The sequence below is a fragment of the Electrophorus electricus genome, chromosome 3 (assembly GCF_041902795.1).
Source record: "Electrophorus electricus isolate QZ-2024a chromosome 3, ASM4190279v1, whole genome shotgun sequence".
NCBI classification, from domain to species: Eukaryota; Metazoa; Chordata; class Actinopteri; order Gymnotiformes; family Gymnotidae; genus Electrophorus; species Electrophorus electricus.
In genome coordinates this window covers 300,419-312,925 of record NC_137499.1, presented here as the reverse complement: position 1 = coordinate 312,925, position 12,507 = coordinate 300,419, and the positions used below count along the sequence as shown (strand labels likewise).

Genomic DNA, 12,507 nt, shown 5'->3' with positions numbered 1-12,507 from the left:
TGGGCATGGTTACCTGGGCAGGGTGTGGGTGGGCGTGGTTACCTGAGCAGCATTTCTGAGCTGCAATGTTGAGCAACACTTCAGTCCATTTGGGCGACGCCATCTTAGACTGGATGGATTTAGAGGACACAACTCTGCGCAGGAACACCAGGAAGTCGCCAAGGTGCAGCTCAGCTGTGTGCTGTTTACGTAACACTACACCACACACACACACACACACACACACTAAACCAGGTGCAGCTTAGCCGTGTGCTGTTTACGCAACACTACACTACACACACGCGCACACACACACACTACACCAGGTACAGCTCAGCTATGAGAACACGGTGCCTCACACACTATACACACATACTATGCAGGTACCGAGCATAACAGTGGTGAGCAGCGAGTGAGTTACCCCTGAAGTCTTTGTGTGCATCTGCGCAGTCATCTGCCTTGTCCTGGTGCTCTGCGCTTGGACCCGTCACGCTGGCCGCCGTCTGCCACAGGAGAGTCTTTAACTGACTACACAGCAGGTCCAGGAGGGCCTGGACTACCTTAGGACTTAACCTGTCTGCGTACGTCCTGAAAACAACAACACGGTCAGGGTTAATGTGTGTGTGTGTGTGTGTGTGTGTGTGTGTGAGCGAGCTCTGGAGATTGTTTTAGTCTGGTTTAATAGTTTGTAAGTTTGAGGCCCCCACCCAGTACTGATGGCCAGGATCTGCAGCAGTCTGGTGCTGGCCACTTTCAGAGCCATGCTGAGCTGGGAGCCAGATGGCTTGTGCAGCAGCTGCAGGGTCTGACCCAGGAGCGTCTCCCTGCCGCACAGCTGGGACAGAACATCCAGCAGGCCAGTGGAGATGGCTAGGGACACGTCCACCGGCTGGTAGCGCACGCTGAGGGCAAAGACTGTCACCAAGAGCAGCCTCTGCTGAGCCTCTGTGCACAGAACACACACACACACACACACACATATACTGATGGAAAGAAAGCTTCCTTCATCAGGAGTAATTCATGTAAGGGGTGTGTGTGGATGTTACCTAGGTGATGCTTGTTGGCCTGCAGGGCTCTTTCCAGTGTAACTGACAGCTGCTGGTAGATTTTGTGCACGGCAGTCTGAATGTCCATCTGTAAAGTATTTTTTGCAGCTCGGACACCATCCTGCAGGAGACAGAGTACACATAGCCCCCCGCCCCCTGGACATGAAGATGATGATTGTAAATGTAGTGGTGGTGATGATGATGATGAAGACGATGACATTTACCTGGTAGTGGTGCAGCTGCACACTTTCTCCTTTAAGCCCTCCACTGCTAACGGCACCCAGTCCGAAACACCCGGCCAGGAACTGCAGTCTGACTGATGTCAGCAGAGAGGCAGAGTGGAAGGCAGGGCTAGTGTGTCCAGCCACGCCCCCTGCTCCAGCCTGACTACTTTTCTCCTCCATCCCAGAGATCAACACCACAATCTGATGAAGGGCCTCCAGCCGCAGCTAAACACACACAGGAACACATGGACAGCCACAACTGTGAGATCAGACACTGAAGATATTCCCCTGTGGGTTCAGACTCCCTGTACGATGGTGTCATGTAGGTGAAGTCCACACCTCGGCTCTGCTCTGCTGCTGCTCCATGGCCGTGGTGATGGCCTGTGGGCTGGTGGACATGTTCTCCTCAGGCTCCTTGAAGGCAGGTGCGCTGGCCACGTCTCCGCTGATGAAGGCCACGATGTTGTCGATGAGGGCGTGGACCCGCAGCGCTCGGCTCAGGTCCAGGTCCGACCCCTCGTAGGACGGTGGAGAGCTGTAAAGACACTCTTGACCCCAGCGGACCCCGAACTGGTCGGCCGACGAATCTGGGGGGCCGTGCAGTAGACCTGTAAGTGCAGACAGGCATCGGTGTACCATGGACCTCTGTATCAGCTGCATCACACACACTGATGGTGGGGAATGTAGGACAGAACAGGGCAACAGGGCTGCACTAACGGGACAAAGACAACTCGACTCTAATAATGGAGAAATTCTGACAGGCGGAGTTCCTTCACCAGAAAAGCTCGGTACTACCAAACTGGTTAATGTGAGACGCAGCTACAGGGTCACAGGGCAGGAGTCACAGGTCATAGGGCAGGAGTACCAACCTCGCTTGTATGTGCACATCAAATCCAGGTCAACATTTCTCCTGCCGCTCTGAAACAAGTTACACAAGCCTTGTTCAAACTAGCATGCATACCTGTATAACAGAACAAGTACAGACAGTACGTGTGTGTGTGTGTGTATACTGTGGGGAGGGGGGTGGTTCCTCACCAGTGAGTATCCCTCCTCATCAGATTCAGGCTGTGATAGATCAGACTCACTGCGTGATTTAGTGAGTCTGTAACTAGGACTGGCCTGTATGGAACGGCTCTCAGCTGATAAACTCTCACTCCTACACACAGGCACACACACATGCACTGTTAATGAGGCCTAAGAACATCTCAGGTCATCTTAGGTCATAACATTTTATTACCTGTAATACAGTTACAATATACAGTTATAAAACAACACTGAAACAAACTGATTAATCTGACTGATGGCTGCATGCTTTAGGATGATTAAAACACTAATCCAACGCTGCTAAACACTCAAACTTCTAAATCTGATTTAGATCAGGCCACAAAACATATAGGCTGTAAGTGTGAGGCACCTGAGGCGGTGTCCATGAAGCATGCATGTGAAGATGTGGACAAGTCCCACAGCAGGAACCTGCCGTGTAGAGACAGAGTCTCCTAAGTCCCCTTGGGGACACTCACCTCGTCATAAACCCGCCTCCCTCCTGTATGGCACTGGCTAAGGGAGGTTGCTGATTGGTGTGCGGTGTGAGTGGCGGGTTGACGGCCAATAAGAGCAAGGCGCAGCGGTGGATGGTGCTGTTGCAGGCGGCGGTGTAGAGATCCTGACCATCGTGCTGGACTGTGCTGCTCTGGTGGTCTTGGCCCAGCTGTGCGGTCTCGTCCTGGACGCTGGTGCTGCCGGGCCGGTCCCGCTCACGTCCCCGCACCACCTCCCGCGCTGAGAGGAAACATTGAAAGATTTCTGCGCCCGCCAAGACACAGCACAGAGAGCAGCAGGGTTAGAGAAGCACAGTCGCGACACACACCCCAGCGCCTCAGCACAGTTGCGACACACACCCCAGCACCTCAGCACAGTCACCTCTCCTCATTACAAACCTGTACGACACTAGCAGATGAGTCAGAACCAGTACGGGGGGGGGGGGGGGTGCACGTCTGGGAGGCTGTTGTGTCATGCAGGCAAAGATCCAGCCAACACTGCATAGCATTAAAACACACTGTGTGTGTGTGTGCACATACACACACTCACTTCCTGCAGTCATGACCTCATGCGTCCTCTCCTCATCGTCGTGCTCCTGGTGGACCTCTTCACGCTCCCGCTCTCGCTCAGCCCGCTCCTCCAGCTCCGCCTCCTCATCGATGGTGCGGGTGAAGGAGTGCTCCTGTGGGTCCAGGTCCAGGGACTCTATGTTATCAGAGATCTACACACACACACACACACACACACACACACACACACACACACACACACACATTTCCTGCATCTCAAATACCTCTATACACAACTGTCCAACATGTGTGCGTGCGCGTATGGGTGTACGTGTGTTTGTGTGCGTGTGTGTGCGCGCGTTTACCCTGCGCTCTCTTGAGGACGAGCGTGTCTGGATCAGGTCCATGTTCCTGCAGGCCAATAAGCGACTGCGCACCTTGTAGACGCCGCGGTAGAGTTCAGCCAGCAGCTTACAGGGTTGATACCTGACAGCACAGACCAAGAGGGAGGATGAGGGGTGTGTGTGAGTGAGAGAGTGTGTGTGTGTCTGTGTGTGTGTGTGTGTGTGTGTGTGTTACCTGCCCTCTCCGCACGCCTGGTCGATCAGGCCTGTGTGCTTTAGCAGAGCTGCCAGAGTGAAGCGTGAGACTGCGTCCAGCAGAGCCTCGTTACCCAGAGATGCGCTGTCCCAGTCTGAAACACACACCAATACAGCCATTACTGCTGATGAACTGGTTTTAAGAGTAGTGTGTGCATGTGTGTGCGCGTGTGTGTGTACCCATTGCTGAGGGTGTAGTCCTGCATGTTGGTCCACAGACTGTGTGTGTGTGTGTGTGTGTGTGTACCCTTGCTGAGGGCGTAGTCCTGCATGTTGGTCCACAGACTGTGTGTGGGCTCCTTGGTGGTTCCCAGTGCCAGGTCCACTAACACACTCATGTCAGCACGCAGCACACAGTCAAAAGGCTTCTGTTCCTCATCCCCACACAGCGCCACCTCCAACAGAGCGCTAACGGAGGCGTCTGCAACATGCGTACAAACACACACGTGTGTGCATACACCGCCTTCAGATTAACAAATAGCAGTTGTGTTTAAAATGTTCATGTATTTGTTCATGTATTTGGTCTATATAACTATGTGTGCATATACCCGTGTGTGTTTATGTGAGTGTGTGTGTGTATGTAGATGATTGTGTATATGCATCTATATACGTGTGTGTGTGTGTGTATTTGTGTGTACCTAGCTGTGGTATGTCTGTCTCCAAGCCGTTACTGAACAGCGGAGTTTTGAGCCAGTATGCAGTGTGTTGCTCCTCCAGAGAGGGGGCGGGGCCCTGTAGCATGCCACCTAGGCAACGGCCAATCAACAGAGCCACTGTGCGCTCCAGATCCACCAGCCACACCCAGCAGTGGGCTGGGCTAGACACACATACAGGTTCCACCAACTCCTGTGTCCCTACACACACACACACACACACACACACACACTCATCAGACTGATCACACCTGAACATTGCACCAATATCAATCAGCAAAGATCAAATGAGATAATTGCCCCCTGAGTGTGATATGTCTGTGCTGATGTGAGAGTGTGTGTGAGAGGTAAGTGTGTGAGGTGAGGCTGACCGTGTAAGGGCCACTGTAGCTCCTGGTCCTCTGACGGCGAGGCTGCGGGCAGCAGTCGGTTCAGCAGGTCTAACGGCGGTAGCAGGTCCAGCAGGAAGGGGAGGACGGGACGTGCAGACCACACAGGCAGCAGCAGCACCGATGTCACCATCTGACACAGCATGCTACCTGCAGCAGACACATAGATCACGTCTACACACACACACACAAACACACACACACACACACACACACACACACACACACGCAGAAATGAAAATATCCATTTGTTTGTCCATTGCCAAATACCATCGTGTGTGTATGTGTGTGTGTGTGTGTGTGTGTATACGTACCTCGTAGTTTGCTGCACACGGTGCCATTTCCAGAGCTCTCCCTCAGGAGTAGGGCTGAGCGGGTGAAGATGTCTGTGGCATGAGGCAGTAACAGCTGGAGGTGTTTATGGAGGAGAGCCAGACTGCTGGAGCTCTAACACACACGCACACACATGCACAATACAATTCAGTGTCTCACAAGGTCAAACTATGGATCATGCTTCCTTTTCTTGAACAGAAACATTGACTTTGCAGGTATGTGAGGTCAGAGGTGGTACCTCTGTGACAGCATTCATGTGGCAGTAGGCCAGCAGCTGTTTGTGGAGAGAGCAGAGCAGTTCATGTAGGTGAGCAGGTTGGCTGCTGTCTGAGGAAGACGTTCCCTGGAGATGTTTATCACTGTTCTTCTCCAGCTCACCAAATGCCTGGTCCTGTTCCACACACATGCACATACATACATGGGCGCTCTACTTAGTTCAACGCACTAAAGAGGTTTCACTGGTTCTAATGAAGTGTGTTGCAGGGTTGGTGGTGCTCCACACTAACCGTGTAGAAGCCGAGGTTCCTGAGGAGAGTCTTCATGAGGACCTCTGCCAGGTGTGTGTCAGGGTGTGTGTGTGCATGGGTGCCAGGACTGTGTGTGGAGTCTGAAGGCATGGAGAGGGGCTCAGCTGCGTCTGGAGGAGAACTGTATCCCAGCAAAGATGCTACATGTGTGTGATCCTGGAGGCTAGTTAAAATGATGTCCAACTGCATCCTCTGAAACACACGCAAACATGCTGATAACACAATTTGACAGAGGAGCTGAACACTCTACTATCTACACATAGAGAACCTGCTCTTATACAGAGCTCAAAGGCACGCGCACACACACACACACACACACACACACACACACACACACACACACACACACACACACACACACACACACACACACACACACACACACACACACACACACACCTGTCCCTTGGAGAGGCTCTCCCAGCGGTCTGGCCCTTGGGGCAGCAGTGAGTGCAGCAGCTCCATTCTCTCCCTCAGTGGAGGCAACAGCATTGTGGCTCCTACTGACAGAGTCTCGATGACAGCCTTGAAAAAACACACGTACACACACACACACACACACACACACACACACACACACACACACACACACACACACACACACACACAAAACTCAGAACTAAACGGCAAACACACCACAGCAAGCACAGGAAAAACAGAAGCACACTACCTCAAAAACACACCATAGCAAACACACACTGCCTCGTACCTCCTGAATGTCATCAGGAACTGAAGCATCCATCAACCTAAACAGCAAGTTGCGGAGAGGTCTAGCCTGTCGCCCTAGGATACTGGTGGCCACGCCTCCTGCCAGGGCCAAAGCCAGGTGATTGGACAGCAGCCTCAGGCACAACTTCAGGAAATGATGATGTTCTCTGTGGAACAGCAAACATATATGACATAACAAAAAACAAATCTCAGAGGTGAGTTGTGGTGTAGTGGAGTGTGGTGGGGTGTGGTGAGGTGAGGTGGTTCTGCCATGTACTTGGAAGAGGGGAAAGGTGGCGGTGGCTCGTCACTGTTGATGCCGTCGCAGTAACGTTCCAGAAAGGAGCGCAGGTGGGAAAACGTGCTCTCCTCCAGATCCACACAGTATGGCCTGTGCCACGCCACCACCTGTCTGCATACATGTGCACACACAGGTACAAATACATACACGTACACGTACACACACACACACACACACACACAGGTACAGAAACACACACACACACACAGGTACAGAAACACACACACACACACACAGGTACAGAAACACACACACACACAGGTACAGAAACACACACACACACAGGTACAGAAACACACACACACACAGGTACAGAAACACACACACACACAGGTACAGAAACACACACACACACAGGTACAGAAACACACACACACACAGGTACAGAAACACACACACACACACACACACACACACACACACAGGTACAGAAACACACACACACACACACACACACACACAGGTACAGAAACACACACACACACACACACACACACACACACACACACACACACACACACACACACACACAGGTACAGAAACACACACACACACACAGGTACAGAAACACACACACACACACACAGGTACAGAAACACACACACACACAGGTACAGAAACACACACAGGTACAGAAACACACACACACACACACACAGGTACAGAAACACACACACACACACAGGTACAGAAACACACACAGGTACAGAAACACACACAGGTACAGAAACACACACACGTACAGAAACACACACACACACACACACACACAGGTACAGAAACACACACACACACACACACACACAGGTACAGAAACACACACACACACACACACACACAGGTACAGAAACACACACACACACACACACACACACACACACACAGGTACAGAAACACACACACACACACACACACAGGTACAGAAACACACACACACACACACACACAGGTACAGAAACACACACACACACACACACACACACACAGGTACAGAAACACACACACACACACACACAGGTACAGAAACACACACACACACACACACACACACACACAGGTACAGAAACACACACACACACACACACACACAGGCACAGAAACACACACACACACACACACACACACACACACACACACACACAGGTACAGAAACACACACACACACACACACACACACACACACACACAGGTACAGAAACACATACACACACACAGGTACAGAAACACATACACACACACAGGTACAGAAACACATACACACACACAGGTACAGAAACACATACACACACACAGGTACAGAAACACATACACACACACAGGTACAGAAACACACACCCACAGGTACAGAAACACACACCCACACACCCCCACACAGGTACACACACCCACACAGGTACAGATACACACAAAACGCACGGTAAATACCACAATGTGTCAACCCTACTGAATAGTTATCATCTGTGCAGGCTGGGTTGCCAGATTAGTTAGTTTGGTGCCAACCTGTCTCTAGGGAGGGCAGTCCAGGCTAGGCTGTGGGAGGTCCCTGCAGATATCTGCTGAATGGCAACTCCATCTAAGCCAATCACCTTCTTGGGTTTGGTAATGGGACCAGTAGAGTTGCCCTGACCACACTGGCCCATGGAGTTATTACCCCATGCATAAACTTCATTGTCTGAAAAACACACCAATCAAAAAATAACATATTTAGGTCAGTTTCATCTATCAAAGCAGTTTAGAGTTAAGCGTGAAGCCTACAAGGCAAAAACATTATAATTTGACAGGAGCTTGATGGATTAAAAACAAACAAATAAACAAACAATATAATATTATGTGCCCTGACAAAATGGCCTGTTATGGCAACATTCTGCTAAGCACAGCATTTGAGCTGTAAAAGCTGTATCTGTGCAGCCACATGTGCTCCGCCCACCTGCGGTCACGTGTGCTCCGCCTGCCCGCAGTTATGTGTGTTCCACCCGCCCGCATGTGTGCTCTGCTGGCTTTCTGAAGCTCTCTCTTGCGTTTTCCATGGGAGACAACACATTCTACAGCTCTACCCTCCCCATTCTACAGCAGGGCAGTGGTGTCTCAGTGGTTGTTAAGGTACTTGACTTGTAATCGGAAGGTTGCTGGTTCAAGCCTCACCACTGTCGGGCCCCTGGGCAAGAACCTTAACCCTCAATTACTCTAGTTGTACTCAGTCATAACTGTAAGTCACTTTGGTTAAAAGTGTCAGATAATTGCTGTAAATGTAAAATTTACAGCTCCACCCTCCCCATTCTACAGCTCCACCCTCCTGCCTGCAATGCTTTAACCAACCATAAACCAACCCTGACAGTGGTTTAAAATAGATAGTGCTTTTAAAATCCATAGAACTTTTAAATAGTTTGAGAAGAGGTTGTTATAATTACAGTCAGAACTGTCAGGAGAGACAGGGTGCAGTATTACCATGTGACAGAGCAAGACAATGGCTGTCTCCTATCGAGATGTCCACAACGCGAGTGGTGGCCAGTTCTTCGATCAGCTTGGGCCTCAGGGCTGTGGCCTCCGCCGAGCCGCAGCCCAGACATGCTCCACAGCCCCAGGAGAACACCTGCCCCGTGGAGGTGAGTGCCAGGGACGACTGGCTGCCAGCACACACCTTGCGAATGAACATGCCTTGCAGTGCCTCCACCACCTTGGGCTTGTACACACGATTAGTATCACCATGACCAAGCTTACCTGGAGAACCAGACACACACACCAGTGATAACAGTTTAATAACACATTTAATACAATAATGACATTTACAGAACATCTGTTCCTACACATGGGAAAATCAATTCTAAAGTCCAAATCTCAAATCGAAGCAGCATTCTGAGTGAGGCGGGTCTTTGGGACAGAACCTCAGCAGACGTAGCAGAATGTGGACTCACCATTGTCTCCACCTCCAAAGGACCAAACTGTGCGTCCATCCTTGGACAGCGCAGTGGTGTGGGAGCTCCCACAGGACACCTCTCCCACATTACTGATATCCTTCACCAGGGTGGGAATGTTCCTACTGTTACTGTCACCATGGCCTGAACACACACACACACACACACACACACGCACACACGCACACACGCACATACGCAGTCAATGCAAACAAATGCTACAAATTCATTCAACAGCGTCACGGTAAACTAAAATAATGCTTCAAAAAATAAACTTCACGGAATATTGACTCTAAAGGAGAAATGAGTTACAGATATATAAATATATACATGATAAAAGCTGGAAGTGTACCTAGTCTTCCAAAGTCACCTTCTCCCCATGTGTACAGCTCTCCATCCTCAGTAACAGCTGCACTGTGACGGTAGCCTGCTGAAACACATACCACCACCTATACACACACACACACACACACACACACACACACACACACACACACCGAGTCATGAGGTCCATCATGACTGGGATTCACTGGCTTCATCACATCACTTATTCATGCACAACAAAAAGACTGGATAATTCACACCTCAGCTCAGGTGAAAATGGCTCATATACAGTGGATTAAACTACACTGAATACACACAGTTAGTCAGCAATAAAATAATCAGTAATGACCCGCTTTGAGTCTGATTAGTTAGTGGTTAAATAACATCAGATAGCAGACAACAGGAAATTTATGAAAGTTTATCACAAAAATCTTTCAACAACAAACCTGATTTTCTTCACTTACACTGCTCTTCCATGGTCTGATTCACTTGAAGTGCTGTTCCATGGTCTGATTCACTTATTGTGCTTTTGAACGGTCGGTGAGGTTGTTTGCTATTGCTAAACTCATTAGTGCATTCATGGTGTTAACAATGTAATAACTTTGTAAAAACTTTTGTTTTTAAAGTTATTCCAGCCTCCTGATTGGCTGTGTCCTAGCCACAGAGACCCCCATGATAAGGCCCACCTCTCCAGACAGCTCAGCTGCTCACTGTGTGTTGACTACACACAGACCCCACAGTGGAGGAGAATAGCGATGAAAGACTCTGACCCCTATACACACACAACGTCTTCAATTTCTCAGATTAAAGCGGACAGTGTTGTGATATATTATAGCAGAGACCCAAAGGTCTTACCTCGCTGCACTACACAGCATCATTACCAAACCACAGAACTGGGGACACCATGGGACATGTTAGCATATAAAAAAAGCAAACCAGAAAAGACAGCGACAGCTACTGCTGAGCAGCTAGAAGATCAACAACCACCACAGGCTAAAGGAACTGGACTAGACATGAAGGTGTCAGAACTCCATTTCCAGTGCACCCTGGTAGAGCAAACTGGGGCGGTATTTTTATACCAACACTGATCATACACAACTGATGCCACAGCCTTAACAGAAAAAAACTTAAGACAGGTGGGATTTTCAAATGAAAATATGTTGCATTTATGATTAGTAGGTGTTCAGTCTAGCTCCACTGAACCTGTACTACCTTATTGTACTTTGCTGCTGCTTACTGGAATAAAGATCATCCATTTTGATTCAAGTTTGGAGAGACTTCCTTTTTCTTACAGTCTGCATTACAATTTCAGTCATTATTTCATATTCAGTGTGCTGTAATCCAAAAGATGAAACATGCTGTACATGTTTAGTTATCCTGCATGTGACGGATAATACACTACACTCTACTCACGCAACAAATTACACCAACATGGCACCACTAAAGGTGGGAACATATACAAAAATATGTGATTTGCTGTTCAGTACCTTTCCTTGCAGGGGGCCCAGGATGAGTTTGGGATATTTCTGAGTGGAGCTGTTCCCGTGTCCGAGCTTGCCATAGTCTCCATCCCCCCAGCTGAACACCTCCCCCTCACTGGTGAACGCCAGCGTGTGACCGTCAGAGCCCTTGGATGATGAAACCTTCTTAATAGCACGGTGAGGTTCAAAGGTCAGCTTCTTAAGAGTGGACTGGTTGTTGGAGTCCCCCAGGCCCAGGCGACCATAGCTGCCCTTCCCACAAGCCCGCACGGATCCATCAGGAGAGATCACAAACGTGCAATACTGGCCAGCCTCAATCTGAGATTACAATCAACACAGCACAAAACACCAGTTTGATCAACTTAAAACTACAAAATTTTACTTTTAGTTTTCCATCCCAGGCACATATTTCAGTTCACGCACTTCAGATTTCAAAAGCAAATGTTTGCTGCCGTGCAGTGGACACGTGCCCCAACACGTCTGAGTGTTTCTCACCGTTTGTGCATCACTGAAGCTGGGCGCCAGTTTGGGTTGGAGGATCTTTTCCTGCGTGCCCTCCACCAGCTGGTGACTGCTGTTACTGCCCCACACATACACCTCACACATCTCAGACACCATGGCCGCCTCCCCTGCCTGGATACTGTCTGGGCTGGCACACGTCCTTGAGTAGTCAGACGCCATACGACAGACCTGCCATGCCGCCACAGGGCATCGCAAACCAGGAAACATTCAGACCATTACACACGTAAACATCTACCAAATCATCGGCTCCTAATTCTACAGCAGACAGGATGGCTCCTAATTCTACAGCAGACAGGACTTACCTCCTCAAACAGGCAGAGTGCCGCCTCATACAGGGAGCACAAGCTGTCTGGGGTGCGTGACGGCTCCTTCCACTGGCTGCGGTCCGCAGACGAACCCTGGAACACAACTGAGTCTAAATCCTCAACTTCCTAATCTCCAGGGTTATGATACTCTACTGC

The 12,507-nt window shown here is 49.8% G+C and overlaps 1 protein-coding gene across 5 annotated transcripts in view; it reads right to left on the bottom strand.

Moving 5' to 3' along the window:
• Nucleotides 1-12,507, bottom strand: part of herc1 (HECT and RLD domain containing E3 ubiquitin protein ligase family member 1) — a 39,516-nt gene that overhangs the window by 22,368 nt on the left and 4,641 nt on the right. For 4 of the 5 annotated variants that reach the window (XM_035525794.2, XM_035525798.2, XM_035525777.2 and 1 more), the window contains exons 3-30: nucleotides 12,349-12,444; nucleotides 12,020-12,214; nucleotides 11,531-11,842; nucleotides 10,072-10,168; nucleotides 9,720-9,863; nucleotides 9,253-9,525; nucleotides 8,308-8,479; nucleotides 6,784-6,918; nucleotides 6,508-6,673; nucleotides 6,198-6,323; nucleotides 5,778-5,990; nucleotides 5,510-5,662; nucleotides 5,253-5,385; nucleotides 4,921-5,112; nucleotides 4,535-4,750; nucleotides 4,144-4,317; nucleotides 3,877-3,991; nucleotides 3,663-3,783; nucleotides 3,338-3,509; nucleotides 2,770-3,052; nucleotides 2,285-2,405; nucleotides 2,119-2,167; nucleotides 1,589-1,857; nucleotides 1,250-1,474; nucleotides 1,026-1,146; nucleotides 687-924; nucleotides 401-567; nucleotides 43-195 (exon numbers count right to left, since the gene is read on the bottom strand). In XM_035525794.2, the coding sequence (XP_035381687.1) occupies nucleotides 43-195; nucleotides 401-567; nucleotides 687-924; nucleotides 1,026-1,146; nucleotides 1,250-1,474; nucleotides 1,589-1,857; nucleotides 2,119-2,167; nucleotides 2,285-2,405; nucleotides 2,770-3,052; nucleotides 3,338-3,509; nucleotides 3,663-3,783; nucleotides 3,877-3,991; nucleotides 4,144-4,317; nucleotides 4,535-4,750; nucleotides 4,921-5,112; nucleotides 5,253-5,385; nucleotides 5,510-5,662; nucleotides 5,778-5,990; nucleotides 6,198-6,323; nucleotides 6,508-6,673; nucleotides 6,784-6,918; nucleotides 8,308-8,479; nucleotides 9,253-9,525; nucleotides 9,720-9,863; nucleotides 10,072-10,168; nucleotides 11,531-11,842; nucleotides 12,020-12,214; nucleotides 12,349-12,444 (4,831 nt within the window). The remainder of the gene's footprint in view (nucleotides 1-42; nucleotides 196-400; nucleotides 568-686; nucleotides 925-1,025; nucleotides 1,147-1,249; nucleotides 1,475-1,588; nucleotides 1,858-2,118; nucleotides 2,168-2,284; nucleotides 2,406-2,769; nucleotides 3,053-3,337; nucleotides 3,510-3,662; nucleotides 3,784-3,876; nucleotides 3,992-4,143; nucleotides 4,318-4,534; nucleotides 4,751-4,920; nucleotides 5,113-5,252; nucleotides 5,386-5,509; nucleotides 5,663-5,777; nucleotides 5,991-6,197; nucleotides 6,324-6,507; nucleotides 6,674-6,783; nucleotides 6,919-8,307; nucleotides 8,480-9,252; nucleotides 9,526-9,719; nucleotides 9,864-10,071; nucleotides 10,169-11,530; nucleotides 11,843-12,019; nucleotides 12,215-12,348; nucleotides 12,445-12,507) is intronic. The other variant, XM_035525785.2, reaches the window with a different exon arrangement.